Below are 22,870 nucleotides of genomic sequence, written 5' to 3'. Positions count from 1 at the left end.
AGTCCTGAAGTCTGAAGCCAGTCTTGCTAACTGATGGATTCTTTTGAAAAATCTAAAATAGCTCTCTATTTGTTTTTTACCTTTTCCAGTTAGCAGTGGGGAAAGAGGATGTCTGATTTTTTTAGATGAAGTTTCTTAGCTGTAAATATACGTGGCTTAAGTTTTTTTTTTTTTTTAAATCTGCTCCTAACATAGTACATCATTTGAACAGAAATTCTCTTTCCTAGACGCAAGTCAAGATCTCCTTCCCCTAGAAGGAGGTCATCTCCTGTCAGAAGAGAGAGAAAACGTAGCCACTCTCGATCTCCTCGTCACAGAACCAAGAGCCGTAGTGTTACTCCTGCACCAGAAAAGAAAGAGGAGACTCCAGAGCCAGAGCCTTCAGTGCAAGCAAAGGAAACGTTGATACAAGAGGCAACATCAACTAGGCAAGTACCAGAGTTGATTTTTTTTCCCCCCCTTGAAATTAGCTTCTTATAAGGAATTATCATTCCCTTTAGTATAATGGAATTATTTTAATTCCTGGTGCTATTAGAGCTTTATAGAAAACAGCCCCACTTCCTTCTGAAAAAATGTGCTATCTTTTTGTCTGGCAGATCACTTTACATGTGTCACCATGGTCTTCAATAAAACATGTTTCCATGTGGAGAAATTAAGAGTAAATCTTTGAGTGCATACGGCTGTTTCACTAATGCTTTTTTTTGTTGTATTACTCTAGTTAAGTCCTTTCCTTTGGCAGTGTTAAGTTTAGTTTCATTAAGAAATGCATATTAAGGCTAGTTTGGCTTGATTTTCCCTGTATTTGTTGAGAACTTTACAAGCGCCACCTTCAGCTTCTGACTTCAGACTGGGTAAAGGCAGAACACTTCCTAAAGTACTGATTCAGCACTTGGAACTGGACAGCCTCAGCATTATCTTAAATAATGGCAGCCTGGAACTTTTGACAAATCAATTTTTCACTGATCCTACTTGATTAATAACTTCCACTGTTCTGCGTTGTCAGGTCAATCTATGGAAAGTTAACACGGGGCCTATTAGTATACTTTTAATTATCTGTTACAGGAAGTTGAAGACCTAAATCTTTTGACCATGAGTAGAATTTTAATAGGATTTGTAGCTATGAACATCTTAATTAGGTGTTACTCACCACAGTCTTTTTTTTAGTGAAAGCACTGTCATAGGTTCTTTCTAAAATATAATCCAGGTAGCTACAGATGGGATATGCTTATATTTTAAGGTTTGTTTATTTTAACAGTGATATCCTGAAAGTTCCCAAACCTGAACCTGTACCAGATACTAAAGAAACTTCCCCAGAACGAAATTCAAAGAAAGAGAGAGAGAAAGAAAAAGAGAAGACTCGTCAAAGATCACCATCCCGTTCCAAATCAAGGTCAAGGTCTCGCTCACATTCCCCTTCTCATTCTAGACCAAGAAGGCGCCATAGATCACGGTCAAGGTAAGAAGATGAGTTTTTACTTTATCTTGAGGATAAAGGCCAGGAACTGAATGATCTGCTCTGAAGTGGCCATTCAGAGCCATAAAACACTCAATTAGCTGTGTACATTGGAAATTCTGAAAAAAAAAACAACTAATTATATGATGTGAGATAAAGGCCAAGGCATTAATGCCACTCTGTACAGTAATAATTCTCCTCAGCCAGAGATCAGCCTGCAGTGGGTTAGGCCGAGTATGAGGGGGGGGGAGAAGAAGAGTGGAAAACACCACCTAAGCATGTTCACTAGTCTTTATCTTCTACCTCATCTGGGGAAAATGCTTGATATGAATGGCAGTTGGGCTGGGAGAAGGTACTGAATCCTGAATATGGTATTTGGCAGCTCCAAGTGATACCCCACAACCTCCTTTAAGAGCTAGGTTTGGTCCTGAAAACACTTAGAAATTTAGGTTTAATCCTTTTGTGTGTGTGTGGATTAGTACAGAGGTTTTGGTTGATTTGAAATCTTGTTTGCTTGTAGCTTAATGGTAACACGTTCTAGTAAAACAGAAATGCTGATTTAGTGTGATACTTGCGACAAAGCAGCTTTTCACTTGGTTTCTGGTGTCTAAATCTACCTCCATCCTGTGAAATTTAGGAGGTCGCTGTTCATTCTTCGAATTTTCATTGATTGATTGTGACAGGTCTTACTCCCCTAGAAGGCGGCCAAGCCCAAGACGACGACCATCTCCTAGGAGAAGGAGTCCTCCAAGGCGCATGCCTCCCCCGCCCAGACACAGAAGAAGTAGATCTCCTCTGAGGCGGTAAGATTCCTTTTTGGTAAATATGAAACTGCTGATATTTGAAAGACATCACAAGGTTTTAAAAACTTTTAAAATTAGTTTGAAAAATAGTTATGAAGAGTGATTGTAGTAACAAAGGTAACTTAACCACAGGTGACTTTGATAGTGTATAGTATACAAACTAAGGGCAGGTCTACACTACAGCGGGGATCGACACTTTGAGATCGATCTACTGGTGGTCAATTTAGCGGGTCTAATAAAGACCCGCCAAATTGATTGCAGATCGCTCTCCAGTCGACTCCTCCACTCTACCCCGATGAGAAGAGTAAGGTAAGTCGACAGCAGATTTTCTCCTGTCGGCCTCCCACGGTGCAGACCCCGCGGTAACTCGACCTAACGTACGTTGATGCCAGCTATGTTATTGACATAGCTGGAGTTGCGTAGCGTGGGTCGACTTACCGTGGCAGTGTAGCCATAGCCTAAGTGATTTAAAAGTTGCTCTGTCTTGGTTCATGCCTATGTCCCTTAAGAGCAGGGAAACAAAGCCCTTTGGATTGGTGGGAGTATTGCAATATTACTTAACGCTTTCTTTTTGAAGCTAATAACTTCTGTTCCAGAATCCAGGTGTCTGATCTCTTATCAAAAGGTCATAAGATGTTTTAAAGTACCTCTAATGGATGTTTTCTAACATTCATAAATGGTGATGGTTTGTGTTAACTGCTCAGTTTGTTACTCTGATACTTTCTTTAGTGGATACTGGTGGCATTGGTTATGTCATGACTTTACAAATTAAGACTGGCTTTTTAAACTTTGTTTTAGAAGTCTGTCCTTTTGTGGTGGTTTTTGCTTGGGGACTTACAACTTTGCCATAATTTAAACAGTTTTGGTGGCAGAGGAGCAAGTTGTTCCAGCTGCTTTGAAGTCAGAGACCATGTGACTTCAGTGCACTGTTGAAATAGGAAACTTGGAACAGCTTTCACAAGAAAAAGGGGCTATAATCAGTGGCGTAGCCAGATGGAGGAAACAGGGGGAGCATAAAAAAAAAGGGCACCACCCCTGTGGCGCTTTTACTGACGGGGCTGTGCTTTTACTCACCTGACGGTGCGGGTCTTCGGTGGCGGGGCCTTCACTCGCTCCGCGGGTCTTCAGCGGCATTTCCTTCGGTGCCGCCGAAGACACCCGCTCTAGAGCGAGTGAGGGCCCGCTGCCAAAGTGCCGCCGAAGACTCGGAGCACCGCCGGGTGAGTAAAAATTAAAAAGGCGCCAAGATGCCCAGTGGGGGAGCGGCCGCTGCCCCGCTCTTCCCCCCCCACCCCCCCCCCCAGATACGCTACTGGCTATAATAATTTTGGGTGCTTGAGGCTTACTATAACTGGATGGTGACTATTTTTTGAGGTTTGTAAAGATTTGTTCATTTTTGAGACTCAAAGCTGTGAAAAGTATCAAGTGTATTTTGGCAAGATATGTAAGAATTCCCTTTTAGCAAATATTTATCTCACTCAAGGTAGGGTTTCTTTTTTCCAGGTTCTCAGGAATTCTGCAGCCAAAGGTGGATTGTGCAGGTACACAATTGCAACAGAACTTACCACAAATTTTGCCGCAGAATTCTAGAGGCCCTCCTTTAAGTTTATAAAGTAAAGACAAGCTTCAAAATAAATCTTAAAAAATATTGCTAAGATATATTCAGAATGGTTACATGTCTGATATTTGTGCAATTTTCAGCCTCCTGGTATAAAATTTTTGTTCCTTAAAGGCTCATTTCTGCCCACCAGTCTTTAATAGATCCTTTTTGAGGTTCAGTAAACAAGGTGCTGTAGAGTGAAAAATTCTCTTAACCATCTAAATACTAAACAACTCAAAATCTCACACACACACACACACACACACACACACACACAACAGCCAACACCTACAAGCCATTTTCTTGGATCCTTTAGGGTTAGTAATATTTTATAATCTAAAACAGAAGGTAACATTTCAGACAAATTGTTCAGTTACAGTTTGAAAATAATTGAAACATTCATTTGTGTTAGTCTCCGCTTGTATGAAATGCTAAAGCATTTGAGGCTAACATATGCCAGTTTTTTGGAAGTGCTACTGTATGTGGCTGTATAGATATGCTTGCAGATGAGTCAACTGTGCTTAATCAGACCCAATTAATGTTAACTTTGTATCTACAGGAGAAGACGGTCATCGGCATCTTTATCTGGAAGTAGCTCTTCTTCCTCCTCTTCACGCTCTCGATCACCGCCAAAAAAACCCCCTAAAAGAATTGTATCCAGTCCTCCTCGCAAAACACGTAAACTGTCTCCTTCTGCAAGCCCTCCTAGGCGGAGGCACAGGCCTTCCCCACCAGCAAGTCCACCTCCAAAGCCACGCAGGTCTCCAACGCCTCAGCAGTCAAATCGTGGAAGAAAAGTCCGTGGCTCTATTTCTCCAAGCAGAGCCTCAGGTATAGTCAACCAAATGTGTGCTTTCCCCCAATCGCTTTATCCATTTGAACCTTTACAGTCTCATAGTTCTGTACTCTTTGCTAGCTAACGGCCAGACTGCCTCAAAACTTTCGCCTTTTCAAAGTACCAAAGTTGTTTAATAGACATTTTATTGAACCTGGTCTTAAATATTAACAATATAGAGATTCATAGTACAAAACACTTAAATGTCAGCAACAAAAAATAGATTATAGTGGTAGACATTTAAAAAAACAAACAAACCATAGTGCTGAGTTGACCTCCCTGCAATATTTCATTGTAAGAATAGGAAGATCTTAGTTATGAAATCTAATACTTTAAGGCAAACACTAATTGGTAACAACCAGTGTAAGAATTTTTCTGCAATGTTTTGAGGCTTGTTTCTAAATCAGTTTATTTCCAACTCTGAAGACCTAGATGTAATTTCATGTGTTTGCGTTTGAGGCAGCCGGCAAGGTTTTTAATTTTGTCACTGCATATTTCTCTTGCACTCAGTTTTACTTAAATCACTTTAAAGAATCAAGCTGCAGTTTTCTCTTTTCAAGTGGTTGTGGTATCAAATTTCTATTCCAGAGAGATGGTACAATTGTGGGTTGGGATATCAAACACTTTTCAGACATAGGAAAAAGTTTAGGCAGTTAAAATATAATTCAAAAGTAAGTACATCTCCAACTGTAGTCAGCCCTGAACTTTAGTCTCGGTTTTTAATACTGAAATTTTTAATAAATCATAAATCGCATGCTCTCACCTCTTTTCTATAACTATGTTTCAGTTGTATCATAGTTGAATTGAATAGTTTATTAAAATAAGTTTATTAAATAAAATGTATGTTACTGGCTTTTCAGGAAACATGTACCTGCATGGAATTAGTAGGAATTAAATTACCATACTATTTTAAGACTCTATTTTTCGTAACCTTGTGCAGTTAAAAAAACAAAAAACAAAATTTCTACTCCGTGTACATACTATAATTTCAAAGTAAAATAGCAGTATACCAGCCAAATGTTATCTAAAAGTCCAACATTCTTTTCTGTATAGAAAAATATGCTAGGAAGCTGAAGTCTAAAAAGTATACTACAAAAATTCATATGAAGGAGATGTAAACTGACATCATTCATGAAAAGCTTTCACTTATTTTGTATCGATAAGTGTGCAAGATCATATTAAATTTCATTTAAAATCATATTCAGCTTTTTCTTAGATTTGTCTAACTTTTGTCTTTTAGCACCTAAACATAAAAGTATTGAAAAAAGAGAGTCTCCCTCACCAGCGCCAAAACCTAGAAAAGTAGAATTGTCTGAATCAGGTAAGTTTGTCATTTACAATGCCTTTCCTTTAAATGGTATGAAAACAAACAAGGGGGCACTCTTCTCCAGTGTGTTTCTTGAGATCCAGTGGCTTTGATAGCAGTATTGGAGGTATGGTTTGCAGAGAGATGTGCATAGAGAACATAAAGCTTCCCACTCACATTAACTCTCTCCCTTATGCTTCTTTGAAAACCCTAGCCAAAATGTACACTCCAAAGAAAGGATGCTTTTAATTAAAGATGTAGCACAAAAAAATTAAAACACCTGATCAGTTTTAACACTGCTTCACAAACAAACTGTCATTATTCATAAAGCAACATAAAATGACTGAAGATGCAAAAGTAAAAATTAAATGTTCCTTAATTGTGCATATCTTTCAGAAGAAGACAAAGGTGGCAAAATGGCTGCAGCAGATTCTGTGCAACAGAGACGTCAGTACAGAAGGCAAAACCAGCAGTCTTCATCTGGTACAGTAATATTTTTGTAATTCTAATAAGATATTTTACTTAATTAAATATTTGTTTAGCATATTGGCTACTTTTGTACTGCTAAATTTAAATTGTGCTTAGTTTTACACATTTCATTAATGTATGCTACAATACTATTGCAAAATTAATCACACTTACCATAATGAAAATCTTTTATTCACTGATCAAAAAATACTCCAGGGGAGCAGGCAAGTAGAATTTTGCATCCCGGGGCATAACTAGCTAGCCCAGAATTGGCAACAGATTTCATAGGAGCTGAAAAGAATGTTACAACATTCCTCTTCTCCTGACCAGTGCCTGTAGATTACTTGGAATATTTCTGCACATACTCAGTTTTGCTTCTGGTTTCATACTTCACCTTGTAAATTATTTTGCTGGTCAGAATTGCTTTTCCAGTTCTGCTGCTACATATAATTGATTCGGGGCTTTTATTAATGCTCTTGAAGTCAGTATCTTTCGGTTTGTCCTCTAGCTACTTTTGTTCGGTATTTTGCAGTTGCATATCTTGAGAAGATTCTGCAACATGTACCTGAAATTCAAGCTTTATATGCACACAAACTTACACCAATTTAAAGTTGTGTTTTTTGAAGCAGTTGTTAAACCAATTCAAGTTTGTGTATAGACTCTTATTTCTGTTTAAGAAATAATCCACTCTTAAACAGAAATAAGCATCTACACACAAACGTGGACAAGTGTAACAGTTGCATCAGAAACAAACTTTTAGTTAAACTGGTGCAATCATGTGTAAGCAAGGCTTAAAGTTGCTTCACACGTTAGAAGTTTGTCTTGAAATGTATCTAAACAAGTTAATCTAACTAATCGTGTTAATATAACTTGATTTACGCTGTGTAAATATTTTTAAAAACAGAAATCACAACTTGACAAAAAGATGTCTTTTGTATGAAGACAGAGCAATATGACTCTCAATAATTGCACAAGAATACAGTGTCTGTATACCACTTTTCAGCAACTAATTATTTTGTATTTATAGACTCTGGTTCATCATCTTCCTCTGAAGAGGAACGTCCAAAAAGATCAAATGTGAAGAATGGTGAAGTGGGTAGGCGCAGACGACACTCGCATAGTCCATCACCTTCTCCACGGAAACGACAAAAGGACTCTTCCCCTCGGTAATTACTTTCTTCAGCTCAGCACAACTGATGTATTTAACAGTGACAAAATATATAACTTGCAAATGGACTAACTTCTCATCTCTTGATTTGCATTACATTATTGCCTACAGGCCCCCAGCAAAATCAGTTGGGATTACCCTTGACCAAGTGCTATACAAATGCCATAGAAGATGGTCTGTGCACCAAAATTTAGATTTTAGAGGTGAAAGTGAACAACTTGATACCAGCACTAGATTTTTTTATTAATTCTATTGGGACTTTGGGACCAGGTCCTTACAGTTTATAACAGGAGGGTTTTTTTTTTTTTCAAGCTAATGCAAGGAGATTAATTTGACTTCTGCTCAGGTGTTGAGAATTACTTCATGAATCTTGTGCAAACATGTGCATCTTTGCATCAAGTAAATCTTTAACAAATGGGATTTTTGACTTTGTTTTCTCTCCACTGCTGTCAGGATGCAGATTGGAAAGAGGTGGCAATCACCAATGATTAAAAGGTTGGTTAGAAATTAATCCGTTAATTAAGATTAAAATTAAAGTTCCTCTAGAAACACTATACTTTTGTAGTAGATCGTGAGCATGGGTGCCCTTTCTTCTGCTTCACCCACACAGAAGACAATTCAAATAGCAAGATAATGGGACAAGAAATCCAAATTGTTCATTTCATTGCCTTTTTTCTTCCAACGGTGAAATTGTTTCAGATCTGCTTTATGTCCATAGATAATGACAGTTTGGGTAACTGGTTGAAATAAAAACCTGATATTGTACCTTAGAAGCTTAACTGCATTACTGTATACAACACTTATCAAAATTATGCTCTCCAGGCAAGGTTTTGCTTGAGTGTTTTTATTTCTCAAATATAATTCTGAAACAGAGGTGAGCAGTATGTGAAGATATTTCACATTTGCCGACCAGCTGTTTTTGTGGTAGGAAAATAAAATGGGCTAATGGGGGAACTCAGTATTCAAAAATCAAGCTATTTAACTCCTCAAATACCAAGAGGAGAGGGAGGTTCTAAAATTCCCATTCTGTCTTCTCTCCTTTTTTACATGCATATTCACTGTGTGTCCTGGAACAATCTGATTTAGTAGTGGGACTGAAGTTAACAGCTCCTGCAAACTTCACAGGCTGAGTGCTTCATCATTTTGTCACAAATCTTACCTTTCATAGGTAGCTTTATAGGCAGTTCCTTAGAAACTTGATTTTAGACTGAGCTTAATATAATGCAGAAAGCCATTGATGACTTGGCAAAGATATGGCCAGAATAGCAGATTCTATCATGGTCTCTGCCACTAGACTGCTAATTGAAGCCAGCTGAAAACAAGAGTAGGTGCCTCACTACTATTAGGAAAAGTGCTAATTTTAAACTTAAGAGGCTGGATCTATGAGATTAATCATTCAGACTTAATGACTGGTGTGAATAATCTATAATGATTAAAACCTAACCAGAACATAGGTGCCACATATGATTTGCTAAATTTGAGCCAGATGAAATGTGACTAACTTCCTCAAACTTTGAGCACATTTATTACTGAATTAGTCAGTCTTCAAAAAGTGGCATATAACAGTTGTTTTACTTGAATTTCAGGACAGCATACTTTACTTTACAAAAGAATAAATTCAGCTAAATCCTTCTATATCAATGTGTAACACATTTTCTCCTAGTCTGTTACCTTATACATTTAATATGAAAACTATTATTACTGAATATTTTTAGTGGGTCTTACTGTGATATTTGAAGATGACCTGGCATTTTTTCAGCTCACAAAATCGTGTTTGTTCCTCAAGGGCTAATCTTTAGCTGCAAATCTAGTTTCTTGCTATGGAAAAATATAGCAAGGCTATTTGGAATTAAATATTAATTAGCTGACTGTTTCTATTGACTAAAAGTGCAGGGCAGCCTTTAAAAAGCAAAAAAGATATTTAATCTTTTGTCACTAAGTTTTGTATATTGTCACTAAAAAGCTACATTTTTTTCCCCTCACAGAATTTAAACCCGTTGAGCTTTTCAGAAGTTATGGGGAAACACATTGGGTCCAGATTTCCTTATATAAGTTAACTGCAAATTTTTGTCTTCGGTGGGAGTAGTGTCTGGACCCCCTGTGCTCTGAATATTTTAAATGCAGTATAGTAGTATCTTAGCACCAACTCTGGTTTTCTTAGCCTGTGCTCTCGGTGAAGTGTTAAAATCTACCAGTGGTAAAGAGTAAGTCTGCTTAGAATCAATTTCTGTTTGTCTACCTGAAGTCGGCAGCCATTAAGATATATCACCACTAGGATGATAAATATCTCCTTGGTCTAGTGAGCTTTAAGAATTTCTTTTCCTTGGAAAACTGAAATGTGGTAAGGTTGAAGACTCCTTATAGCTTCTATATCCCATACTCTCAGAGAAAACAAACTTTGCTATATCTTTTTTGTCTCTTGGACATAATCACTGTCTGATAGTGTTTGCATCTAATGGAATCTCATTTGGAAGACGAAGTATCTGAACCAGCTTAGCTTTATGTAGTGGAGATGACATGGCAGAAAAAAATGTAAGCATTTGGCATGAGGTGTTTTTTTAATAAAGCAACTCTTCTGTTTCCTCTAGTAGGAGGAGGAGGAGTCCATCACCACCACCTGCCAGAAGACGGCGCTCTCCTTCTCCTGCCCCTCCTCCAAGGCGGCGCAGATCGCCTTCATTGCCTCGCCGAAGGTAACTCTTTTATTCTATTGCTTTTTATTAATCCCTAAGGGCAGTTCTGCAAATCAAGAGTTGTAACACTGTCCAATAAAAAGCAAATGTCATGATTAATGGAACTGATGCCCTTTGCCAATAAGTCTCTTGTTGGGAAACCTTTTTTTTATTAATTAAAATCATAATTTTGTTTTCTGAAACGTTTTCGGTGCGGGATGTGTTCAATTGTTGAACCATTGAAGGGCTGAGTGTAGCAAGCAATCATTTCACTTATCTAATATTGAAATGGCTATTGGGCAGGGTATATGTTAATACTCTGCTGTAGTTCCTTGAGATTGCTGTAAGAATTTTAAAAGTGGAACACATCAGTGTAAAATCTTTCCTCTTTGCCAAAGTGCGTATCTTTAGCCATTGGCAGCTAACTAGTGTGAGAACTTTGTCCTGTATACATGACGTTTCAAATTCTTTCTGTTGGTTTTGTAGGTCTCCATCACCACCTCCACGCAGGCGCTCACCTACTCCCAGACGATATTCTCCTCCAATACAGAGACGATACTCTCCTTCCCCACCTCCTAAACGAAGAACAGCAACTCCCCCTCCTCCTCCAAAACGAAGGGCATCACCTTCTCCACAACCCAAGCGCAGAGTCTCGCATTCTCCCCCACCAAAACAAAGAAGTTCTCCCGTGGCAAAGAGGCGTTCCCCATCGATATCTTCCAAGCATAGGAAAAGTTCTCCTTCCAGCAGGTCTAATCGTGAAACCCGATCTCCTCTACAAAACAAACGGCATTCACCATCTCCACGGCCTAGAGCTTCACATACTTCTGCAAGTCCACCGCCTCTGCGAAGGGGAACTTCATCTTCACCCAAACGGAGACAGTCTCCATCTCCAAGCAGTAGACCCATCAGGAGAGTGTCAAGGACCCCGGAACCCAAAAAGACAAAGTAAGGGACTTATTAACTTATAGCTACAGGCAAATGGGAATAGATAAAGTAAGGGTTTGCACTAAAATTAAAGGGTGTCAGTATTCTGCCTTCATGCCACCCTAGTTCCTGTGGGCCTGTTGACATGCTGCTTTCATTCTGCCAACTTCTATAACATGGCTTTTCAGAAATGACTGTTAGAGGCATTTCCTGTCATATGAAAATTCAAGATTGGGAATAGCTTCAGAGGCACTACAAAGGTTCATCTTGGACAAAGTGTGATAGTGAGAAGGCAGAATAGAGGCAAACTTCAAACACTGATAGTTGTGAAACCGGAGCAGATTATAAAATAAGACTTCAAAGGGATTTGTAGCTTTGTTTAGAGCCTAGTGAACTGTGTGTCAAAGTTCACTATGGAACAGGGCTAACCCAAGACACATTCTTATTAAATGAATATTTGACAAGCTTTTAATATTGGGAGATCTACCTAAACATCTAGTGAAAGTATGGCAGTGCTGGCTTAATCCGTTCTTTCAGGAAAGGTAGGTAGCTGCATGCAATATCCTGTCTGAACTGATGATAAAACAGTAGCTGTGCCATGTTGAATTTTTATCAGGTGTGAAGAGAAGACAGCCACTCATGAACAGGAGAACACTATTGTCTGTCCAAGATACTAATATGTAGTAAACCTACAGTATCTTTTTGGCTTGCCAATCTGCAGTGCGTAGTTAGATCTTGGCTTTTCCTTTTACTGTCATTCTTTTGAAGAAATTCCGGTCTAAATGTATAGAATTTAGCTCCATAATAAAGGGATTAATATGAACAGATTTGTAGATCAGCAGGAACTCTAAGGGTACATCTGCACTGCAGTTAAACACCAGTGGCTGGCCTGTGTCGGCTGACTCAGGCTAAGGGGCTGTTTAATTGCAATGTAGACATTTGGGCTGGAGTCCAGGCTCTGGGACTCTGAGCCTAGACATCTATACCTCAATTAAACAGCCCCTTAGCCAGAGTCAGCTGGTACAGGCCAGACACTGGTGTCTAATTGCAGTGTAGACCTACACTGTGACACCATGGTTAGTTACATAATCATTAAGTTACCTTGTTTGCACGTACTGTATAAGGCACAAGGAGTCCTAAATGTGAATCTTTTCTTTTTAAGGGCTTCCACACCAAGTCCACAGTCTGTGAGAAGGGTGTCTTCATCCAGGTCTGCATCAGGATCGCCTGAGCCAGCACCTAAGAAACACCAAGCACCTCCATCCCCTACTGGGTCTCGATCCCCCTCCACTAACTGGTCACCGCCACATGTGAAAAAGGCTCAAAGTCCTACGCAGAGTCCATCCCCTGCAAGGGTATGTTTTCTAATCCTAGTAGTACTTAATTGGAATATACCTACAGAACTTTCATCATGTGGCATATTGCTCTTACCTAGTTTTGCTTATGATGATCAAACAATTCTAGCTCATTTACTAGTGTATTTAAGTGCAATTCCTTTTAAATGATGGGATGGCAATAGCCGCTCCATAGGCAAACACACACACACGGGTTATTCAGCAAATGTGCTTAACATCTAGGCCACGTGATCTTTGTAAGGAGAGAGGGTTTGTTTGTGCATCATCACCCTATACGCAAATCTGGCCTACCTAGCTCCAACTGTGAAATAAGGAATTTCTTTTCATTACAGAATTCTGACCAGGAAGGTGGCGGGAAGAAGAAGAAGAAGAAGAAAGATAAGAAGCATAAAAAGGACAAAAAGCACAAGAAACACAAAAAACATAAGAAAGAGAAGGCTGCGGCTGCTGCAGCAGCGGCTGCTGCTACTTCAGCTGCTACTTCATCAGCCCAGGAAGACCCAGAAGCAGAGACAGAGCCCAAAAAGGTTGGCTAAATAAATCTGATTTCAAAAGCCAAAGCGTGAAATGAAAGAACATATTTGCAAGCGTAATTGATACTAATGTATGATTCTGAAAATATCTCCTCTAACTCCAATATATTTGAAGGCAGGGCTTGAATTGTGCTACAACTGGGTAAATTGTAAAATGTAGTTCAAGTCGCCTCTGCATGTTCCCTTCTTGGGGTGGCAGAGACCACTGGAATAACTCCAGTTAGAGGTTAGCTACCTCCATTTCTCTTCCTTTCCATCATCCCCCTCCCAAGAATCAGTTCCATTTTCTGCTTCTGAGAGGCTATTAATGAGCATTGTCTACATTGCCTTTCCATTTCTACAAAGTGGTAAGTAGGTAACACTTTTGAGCAACAGTGTAAAAAAAAAAAAAAAAAGCAGTGAAATACATCCATGGTAAGCTAACATCAAGCTTTCATTTTATTTTAAATGTAACTATTAAATTGATCATATTTTTTAAAGTGAAATATACAAAGAACTAAAAATCTACAGACCCATAGAGATTTTTCCATTAATGCTTTTACAACAGTATTCACTACAATTATAAATATTTCATGCCAAGTTTGCAACCCAGGTTTTGAAGTACTGAGATCCTGAATGCAGGATTGACTTGTCCACACTGAGAGAAAAATGGAAAGTACACAAATGGCATAAGTAGTGGGTATTTATAATTTTTTGTTTCAGCAACCTGACATGTTAAAATATTGTAAATATACAAACTTACGTTTGAATGTCCCTTTAAAAAATCCACACCAAACAGCAAATCTCATGGGGCAAATGAAATTGTATTTTTGCTAAAAATCTATTTTGTTGTATTTCAGCCTTCTGTATGATGTGACTGCTTGTTAGATGCAGGCAGAAAACTAGAGACATTCTGTGCTATATTTGTATGAAGTTATAGTAGAAATGGTACCCAAGTGAAAAGTGTATATAACCTAGGTAAAATTTCTAATGTATAAAACCTCTGCTTTTGACATTTCTGAATGATCATCTCTAGTTCTTCAAGTATATGTACCTATTGGTACTCCACTATAGGATGTGCGTGTGCCTGCACGCTCTTGATTGGAGATTGTAAAGCAGTGCTCACGGTCCTGCGCGGAACACCACCTTCTGCTCTGAACTAGGGGATATAGGCAGGTGTGAACCCACCACCACTGAGTTCCTTCTCAACTGCCTGTGGTTTGAGATGGTGTCCCCCAGGGAAGGTTGCTTTACTCATTAGTGAGTCATTACTGTCCCCTACATGTACACTGTGTCAAACGCCAACCACAGTTCCACCCACCTATAAGAGATCTAACACAAAGTACTACATCCCATCAAAGGGGATGGAACACTTCCCCTCCTCCCCCCAATCCATAATTCCATAGTGGTTTATGCAGCCAGTGGAAGGTGCCACAAGCTCAGTTTAGACCCTCTCCAATAGACAGGGACTCCAAGAGTCTGGACTTACTGGGCAGAAGAGCTGTTTTCTGTTGCTAATTATCAGGCCTTGATGGTGAACGACGCATTTACCATGTAATCAGTATTTACACACTTAACTGAATATGTGCCACAAGATCAGAGAGACCAGTTTCAGTCCAGCATTGCAGGGGAGCAGTTGGTCACAAAAACCTCCCTCCAAGCTGCCCTAGATGCTGCTGACAGAGTGTTAAGATCCATGGCAGTGATCATGAGAAGAGTATCCTGGCTCCAGCTCTTAGGTCTTCCAAGAGAAGTACAGTCCACAGTCGAGGATCTTCCCTTTGAAGGACTCAGGCTCTTCAGTGATCATACGGACTCCTCTCTCCACGCTCTCAGGGATTCCAGGGCTACGCTGCATTCACTGGCACTCTCTGCGTGCCTGCAATAAAAAGACAACTTAGTTTACACAGCCTGCCCAGAGATCTAGGCCATTCCAGTACCATCATCAGTCCACCCTCCCTATATCTGAGTAGGCCTTCAGGAGAAGGAGCAAGCTGAGAGAGACTACTGACCCCTTCTTCTTAATTGGCTCCCTCCTTCTAAAAAGCACTTTTGACACCTTGACTGAGGGCATAAATCATCCCAGTTCACTGGATTTCCCCATTGTGCAATTCTCTTCCTCTCCCCCCCCCCCCCCCCCTGCTTTATTTTTTTTTATTATTAAGATTGACTGTCCCACTATTTACCTGCATGGGAACTCCTTATCTCAGACAAGTGGATACTGGAAGTCCTTAGAGTGGATTACTCTCTCCGCTTCCACTCTATTCCTCCCTATCCCTCTTCAGGGACCCCTCACACAAAAAGCTCTTAAGGCAAAAGGTTCTGTCCCACCTCCTTCTGGGGCAGTACAGCGGGTTTCAACAGAGTTCATTGGGAAAGGATTCTATTCCAGCTACTTGGTTTCCAAGGGAGATGGAGGGTGGAGACTGATTGTCAACCTCAGGAACTTGAACTACTATTTTTTTTTAGCACAACACTTGAGAATGGTGACACGAGTTCAAATTCTCCCACCCTTTGATCCAGAAGACTGGTTTGTTACCCTTGACCAACAAGGCACCTACTTTCATATAGCCATCCACTCATCGCACAAGCATTTCCTGTGCTTTGTAATAAGAACAGACCACTATCAATACTGAGTTCTTCCTTTCAAACTCTCTATCTCCAAGGGTGTTGGGAAAGGTCCTTTCGGTAGTGGCAGCTTCTGTCCGTCCATGGGAGATCTCCGTATCCCCAGATTTGGACAACATGTTGATCTGGGTGAATCATACTGAGGTCCACACAGCTACAGCAAAGGCATTAAGCTTGTTCCAATTGCTAAGATAAACTTCACAGGAGCTGTTTTGGACTCTACAGTAGCAAAAGCCTACCTTCCCATTGGGCGATTTCACACCTTGTCTGGCCTAATCTCGGTGCTGCAGTTAGGCTCACATATGACCATGACATACAAGGCCACTCGGTCAGGGTAATGCTAGACCACAGGGCAGAGATGTACATCAAGTGCCAGAGCAGAGCAATAGCCTAGTCCTTGTGCACAGAGTATTTCCCATCGAAAAGCCACATCAGTGGTTGGTCTGTCATGGAGGAAATACCGGCATCTGTATCAAACTGCGGTCAGTTCCAGAATGTTGATCTGAAGCATCAGTTTTTGCAGAGACCATTTGTCCTGAGCTGTATTTCCCTGCAAGTGAGCTCCCCTTCCTAATGGAAAAGCATCTGTTACAACTACAGACTTTCTGAGCAGACGCTTTCTAGCAAGATGGCGAATGGGAGCTCAAACTCTTTTGCAAACCTGGGGTCTACCACAAGTAAATCTCTTCAGCACCCTGACCAACTCCAAATGTCACCTGTTTTGCTCAAGGGGAGTTTATGGCCTCAGTTCTATGGGAGATGCACTGATATCTCCTTGGCCTCATGCCCTACTGTATGCTTTACCAACAGGTACCATTAATCCTCACAACTCTTCTCAAGCTACTTATGGAAAGAATGAGAGCTATTCTTATAGCACCAGGCTGGCCAAGGCCGGTGCGGTACTCAAACCTCATCCACCTCTGAGGGGCACCCCTGTGACTTCCTACCACTGAGGACCTATTGAGATAGAACTTGGGGTCCCTCATCCACCCCAACCCTTCTTCTCTGAACCTCGGCGTAGCTGCTGAATGGCTCTCAACCGTGGAATTGACCTGTTTAGATGCAGTTTAGTCAGTTCTTTTGTCCAGCTGAAAGCCTGTTTACCCACAAGACTTAACTCCAGAAGTGGAAATGCTTTCACTCTTGGTGCTTTTTTTTCCATCTTCCCAAGCCTTGGAAGTTCCCCTTCTCAAGATAGTGGGCTAGATACTAAAATTAAAAGCGAGAGGTCTGTCAGTGAGCTCTTAGGGTACATTTGGCTACTATCACAGCTTTCCACTTACCCATGCAGGGGTTCTCGGTTTTTGCCCGCTTGTCACAGGCAGATTCCTCAAAGGTCTGTACAATTTGCATCCTCCTGTCTGACCCCCAACCCCCATTGGGACCTAACATTCTAAGGAGATCCCCCTTAGAACTGATGGTCACCTGTTCTCTTCTCCACCCTTCCTTTAAAACTTTGTTCCTAGTCGCCATCACTTCAGCAAGAAGAATGTGAAGCTGGGTGCACTCCTGGCCTACCCATCGTAAACCACCTTTTTTATAGGGACCACCCTATTACTACACCCTCATGCCTGTTTTCTCCCACATGTCTCATCAGCATATCACATTAATCAAATATTTGCCTTCCTGTATTCTACCCTTCCAGAAATGTAGCAACTTTGCATCCCACGATTTTACATTTGCCATATTGCGATATCAGAATGGCTATTACCTGGTCTAGCTCTTCATGCCTGCAGAAATAATCACTTCTGTATCTTTGTTTTAAGGAGACAGAGAGCGAAGCAGAAGATAACCTGGATGATTTAGAAAAACATCTGCGAGAGAAGGCACTGAGGTCGATGAGGAAGGCACAAGTGTCACCACCATCTTAGGCTGAAACCTTTGATATAATGTACATTTTATTTGGTTTGTACTCAGAATTCAATTTCAAATTGCTAAAATGTGTTTGAGCTTTAGAATATAACATTTGTTGTAATAATTGCTAGGTTGAGGTTCACCATGTAAAAAAGGCATGGATTTAATTACAAAAAACATCCACAGTGTACTAGTGACATTCTTTCATTGACAGTAGAGTGAAACTTTTTAGAAGCAGTAAGATGGGTCAAGGTTTTTAAAAATGACTGGCAACCTCAGTTTCTTTAAAATGTACCAAAACCTATACAATTTTTTACAAAGTTCTCATTTTTTGTTTGTTTTTTTATCCACTTATATTGCTACTAACCTTTGTGATTTATAAGCTTGCCCAGAAATGAAACCACTTAAGTTGCAAGGGAAGTACATATGATATTTTAATGCCATAATCGCTCTATTGTTACCTGTGTAGTTGCCACTAAAGTGAATCAAGAACAGAAATCTAGAATGGTATGTAAATGAAAGCATGTCGTTTGCCAGGACACTGTGGGTTTATATTGATGTAATAAGATGATTTGGAACACTGGAATTTCATTTGTATTTTTGTTCTTTTTTTTTAAAAGGGCAGTTTCCTTATCAGCAGTCCCAGAGAAGTTCCACACTTACATAAATTTTGTTTGTGAAAAGATGTTGTAGCCCCATTCATGATTCTTGTCTGGTTGCGGTTCTTCTTAATGGTATTCGTAACTTTCAGAGATGATGTCTTTGAAACCCTGAAGGACCTGAACTTTGGATATTGTCATGTTTTCACTGTTTTTCTGTTTTTTTTAACTAAAGCTATATAAAGCTTGTGGATTAAACAAAATAAATTTCTAAATTTAAAGAGTTGTTGGCTATTGTTATATGAACACACTTGTTAAACCTTTTCTTCTCAAACAGGGTAAACAAATAACATAGGTGTTTAAAAACTGATGTCTAAAATGCTGGATTATGCAAAAGATTTTTTGTTGTTGTTGTGTGTTTGTTTGTTTGTTTTTTTTGTTAAAAATGACTTTCCCACTGGCAGAAGTAGCCCTGACTTTAATACAATGATGTTCCTGATGTGCTGTGCTAGCCTTGCAAAAATACCGGCCCAGGCATAAAATCTACCTGCTAGATGGTGATTGTTTTGCTTTGATGATTTTTAATGGAAAAAGTCTTCAGTTGCTTGTCATAATTCCTTGCTGCAGCAAATAGAATTTTGCAAGGTGCTGCTGTATTGTATGGTTACAAAACGGAGATTTGGTGGAAACGTATTTCATTTCCTTATTTACCATTTATATGGGAGCATTCAGTTAACCAAATACTGAGCTCAGGTAATGTGAACATACTGATGGGACATGTTTGCCTTCAAAATATATTTTGAGACTGATTAGATTGCAGGCAAAATTTTCACAAGTGCCTAGTCCCATTTTTCAGAAGTAATTTAGGAACTAAAAAAAGGAACAAAAATCCAATGGGACTTAGACTAGGTGAGATACTTTTGAAAATTTTGTTGTCCATCTTAACTGTGAAAAACACATCTACTTAGGTGTAAATATTTGATTAGACTGGAACATAAGAGGCTAATCAAGTCACTATTAAGATAAGTGCAGGATGTTCTGTATGCTGACTTGCATAATTGAATTCCTTTGTAGGTATCTTATAACTGAGATCACTTTATCTCCTTTGTTTGAGCCCAGGCTTGTCTGACCTATAATTCACAGCTCTGAATCCTCTTGCTTCCCCTCCAACCTCTACTCTTTAATCCATGGATTTGTAATGGTGCAGCGTTTTGTTCAAGAAGTGATCACTTGAAATATCTTGGCCCTGTCATTTCTTAACACTATATATGAGACTTGACTGCTCTGTATGTATTGAGTCTGACTGCAAACAGTGTGTGATTACGTGGGAATCTTGTTGATTAATGCTACCTTTCTGGAAAGGCAGATCAATTGGTTTATATAAGCTTCAGTTGCTGGAGTAATCAGAATTCGTCACACACAAATCTATTCCAAGTTATATCGAATTCTGTTAGAATGAAAATGCCCCCATTGAGGGATGAAATGCAAGTCATCGGGAGTTAAATATTCTATTTAGCAGTTCAAACAACAGAAGGAAGGAGCAACGTTCTGTGCCAAAAGATAAGGTGGTAGCAGGTATGTTGTGGGGGATGGCTTGAAACAAAGTAACTGGAGGGAAATCTTCAATAAACCTTATTGGTAGGAGTATTTTAAGTTCTAGTCTTGCAGCCTTAGACGCTTCTCCAGTATGTTCTTACACAGATCCAAGTTCTTGAGTTTGGCCACTGCCATGTTTAAATCTTTATTTCCTGAAGCTAATTTGTTAGGTACTTCGCTTTTTTGGACAAGAACTGTCCTACCCCTGCGTTTGGAACATGTCTAGCACGCTTTGGGTGCTGCTGTAATCAAAATAACCACACCAATGCAGACTTCTGTGCTCAAAGCCATTAGTATAAGATTTTTTGCATATTAAAACTTATTCTTAGTTCCACGTAGTTGCACACAAATCAGTCTGCTAGGCAGAGGCCCAGGACTGGAGTATCAGGGCTGATCTAGACTGTGATTGAGGGGGATGAGGACACTTGCACATCATCTGCCTGCAGTGTGCCGCTCAAACTCCTGTTTCTTCACTTTCACAAACACCAAATTCACTCACATCTTGGATGTGAATTTTGTTACACTTCAATAGAGCTCCTTTTTACAAGACCGTTTCAGTGGGTCCATAGTAAACCTCCCTTTGATTTGAGTGGGAGCAGAGTGAGGTCAACACTGAGCATACTTGGAAAATTCCAGGTTCCCATTTCTAGCAATATGTTTTCACTTCCTTGCTTCAAAGCCCCATGTCCTGGGAGACAATCGGCACATCAATTCTGTAGTAGGTTCCCGTGTTGCTGAATTCTGTAGTGTAGTGAAATGGTTTGAAAAACATTGACATTAGGATTTCATTGAATTTAAAATGCATGGCAACAATCAATACCCAGTTGAAGTTGGTATCATATAGGTCATGCTGCTGCTGCAATTAGTGCACACGGGATACAGCACTGGCAATACATAGTTGGTAATTTAGAAGACTGGGTGAGTGAGCTGGAGGCTTTAGCAGCTACATAAAGAATGTGGGGATTTTGCATATAGGCAAGCCCCTGTTTTGTGCATATGCTGAGTGGACTTTTGTCATTGGGTCAAGGTGTCAGACTTGGGACACATGTTTGGGGCTGTTGGTGCTTTTTGTGAGGAATGTTTTTTTCTGCCTTGTTAAGGTTTTCTCTTATCTGACACTTCTCATTCCCCCGCATGCCTGTCCCCCTGTGAGAATAATGGAGAAGGCTTCTTTCCTGCAGGGATGAGTGTGCTGGCCAGTCAGTAGTGCCTGTTCCTTCCCGATTCCAGCATCTTTCCTGCTATGAGGGGAGAGGCAAAAGCCTCCCTTTGCTCCTGCTCCATGCCCTGTATCTCTTGGGGCTGGCTGGAGAGAAACATGGCTTCTACAAATTCCCAGTATTTGAAATTTAGCTCTGTTCAGCTGGCTTTGTCTGTCTGCGTTTCCCTGCTTAAACCCCAGGGCAGATTAAGGATTGGTGATTTCCTGAGGGCTGCTCATGTATTTGGTGACCATTCTTCAGTGGTGGAGTGTGTAATATAGATGGCTCATGTTGCCATGTTTAATAGCTTTGTCTTTTGTGGGCAAGTTATAGTAATGGATGCAGAGCTGACGAGAGGGGGAGGAAAGTAGGGAAAATTGTACTGGGGCCTTGAGATCGGGGGCTCTCCAAATATCTAACTGGGGTGAAATGGGAGGGAGTGGGGCCATAGCAAACATAATATACAGGAGCCCAAAATTTCTCTGGATGGGCCTTAATGGACGATGTCTCCTGTTGATAGCTTCTACGAATGAGGTAAGAGTTTTCAGAGTAGCAGCCGTGTTAGTCTGTATCCGCAAAAAGAAGAACAGGAGTACTTGTGGCACCTTAGAGACTAACAAATTTATTAGAGCATAAGCTTTCGTGGGCTACAGCCCACTTCTTTGGATGAGAGTGTAACTAGCCAAGATCTGTGGTAATACAGATTGCACTTGCAACTGAAATTCACCAGGTGGTGCAAAGAACTGAATAGTATAACTGATCCCATGAATATTCTTGATCTGTGCTCATTGTGGGAGCTAGAATTTAATTAAGGGCTAATGATAGGGTGGGTAAAAATAGATTATTTATATATAAAAAATGGGATTTTTATTTAAATCAGAGGTTTTGAATTAATTTAAATGCATTTTTCCTTTTAAAAATAAACCATAAATAAAATTTAACTTGAAATTGACTGCCTATGTTAAGGCCAAAACTTATTCAAATTATTTAAATAAATTATAGTAAAAAATACTGAAACTAATATGAGAAAGCTAAAAGATGAATGAAATCAACCTGAATCTTTTAACATGAGTGTAGTCAGTGCTCTGTTGATGCCTTTGTTAACCAAAGACTTAGATACTCCTGGAATAAAGAAAAATATTGAGATTGTAATATACTTCCCTAACAATCACTTTGCTTCAGTTTCACTAAAGAGAGAAGGGAGGTCAAATTTAAGGCTCCGTCTACACTTGAAAGTTATATGGGCATAGATGTGACTGTCAGAGGTTCGAAGAAATCACACCCCTGACTAGTGTAGTTATGCTGACGTAACCTCCAGCGTACACGCAGCGGTGCTGACAGAAGAGGGTTTCTATTGATGTCACTAATATTGTTTTGGGAGGTGTTATTCCCACACCAATGGAAAAACTTCTTTTGTCGGTGGAAGCTGCAGCTACACTAGGGAGCTATTCCAATATAGCTCTGCTGGTATGGTCCCAGTAGTATAGACATACCCTAATTCTCCCCCAAGAAATAGGAAGAAATTCAGTGGCTGGCTCTGGAGCTAGTTACTAAAAACTGACCTATATTCCTGATGACTAGTAGGCCACCTATCACAGCTGAAGCATTCAACATCAAACTAATGATAGCTGTTCTATTGCTGATACTGCTAAAATTTGGAATGAACTTGAAATACACAACAATAAGCGTGTATTTCAGGCAGTGGAGAAGCAGATGGACAAAGCTCTTTGACATCTCATTTTCCTGCCAATATTCTCAACACACAGTACCACGGTAGATGCCTAACTGCTGAAGGGGAAGATGCTGCTATAATATGGGCATATAATAATCATTCATCTATCATGCCAACCATAATTTAAAGGGCTGAAGGTGAACCATTCAAGTGCAACGTT

The 22,870-nt window shown here is 39.9% G+C and overlaps 1 protein-coding gene across 7 annotated transcripts in view; it reads left to right on the top strand.

Annotated features, from left to right (window-relative positions):
- The window catches only part of SRRM1 (serine and arginine repetitive matrix 1), a 28,682-nt gene extending 10,221 nt beyond the window's left edge, over positions 1 to 18,461 (top strand). For 3 of the 7 annotated variants that reach the window (XM_054012148.1, XM_054012153.1, XM_054012154.1), the window contains 13 exons: positions 228 to 428; positions 1,256 to 1,456; positions 2,137 to 2,256; positions 4,416 to 4,687; positions 5,932 to 6,012; positions 6,394 to 6,480; positions 7,493 to 7,631; positions 8,087 to 8,128; positions 10,222 to 10,326; positions 10,792 to 11,253; positions 12,395 to 12,587; positions 12,920 to 13,114; positions 17,494 to 18,461. In XM_054012148.1, coding sequence (XP_053868123.1) covers positions 228 to 428; positions 1,256 to 1,456; positions 2,137 to 2,256; positions 4,416 to 4,687; positions 5,932 to 6,012; positions 6,394 to 6,480; positions 7,493 to 7,631; positions 8,087 to 8,128; positions 10,222 to 10,326; positions 10,792 to 11,253; positions 12,395 to 12,587; positions 12,920 to 13,114; positions 17,494 to 17,598 — 2,203 coding nt within the window. In that variant the 3' untranslated portion in view covers positions 17,599 to 18,461. The remainder of the gene's footprint in view (positions 1 to 227; positions 429 to 1,255; positions 1,457 to 2,136; positions 2,257 to 4,415; positions 4,688 to 5,931; positions 6,013 to 6,393; positions 6,481 to 7,492; positions 7,632 to 8,086; positions 8,129 to 10,221; positions 10,327 to 10,791; positions 11,254 to 12,394; positions 12,588 to 12,919; positions 13,115 to 17,493) is intronic. The other 4 variants (XM_054012149.1, XM_054012150.1, XM_054012151.1 and 1 more) reach the window with 4 other exon arrangements.
- Positions 18,462 to 22,870: the final 4,409 nt, after the last annotated feature.

This window comes from Malaclemys terrapin, chromosome 22 (assembly GCF_027887155.1).
Source record: "Malaclemys terrapin pileata isolate rMalTer1 chromosome 22, rMalTer1.hap1, whole genome shotgun sequence".
Lineage (NCBI taxonomy): Eukaryota > Metazoa > Chordata > Testudines > Emydidae > Malaclemys > Malaclemys terrapin.
The sequence above is the reverse complement of the archived record's forward strand: the minus strand, read 5'-3'. Positions and strand labels throughout refer to the sequence as shown.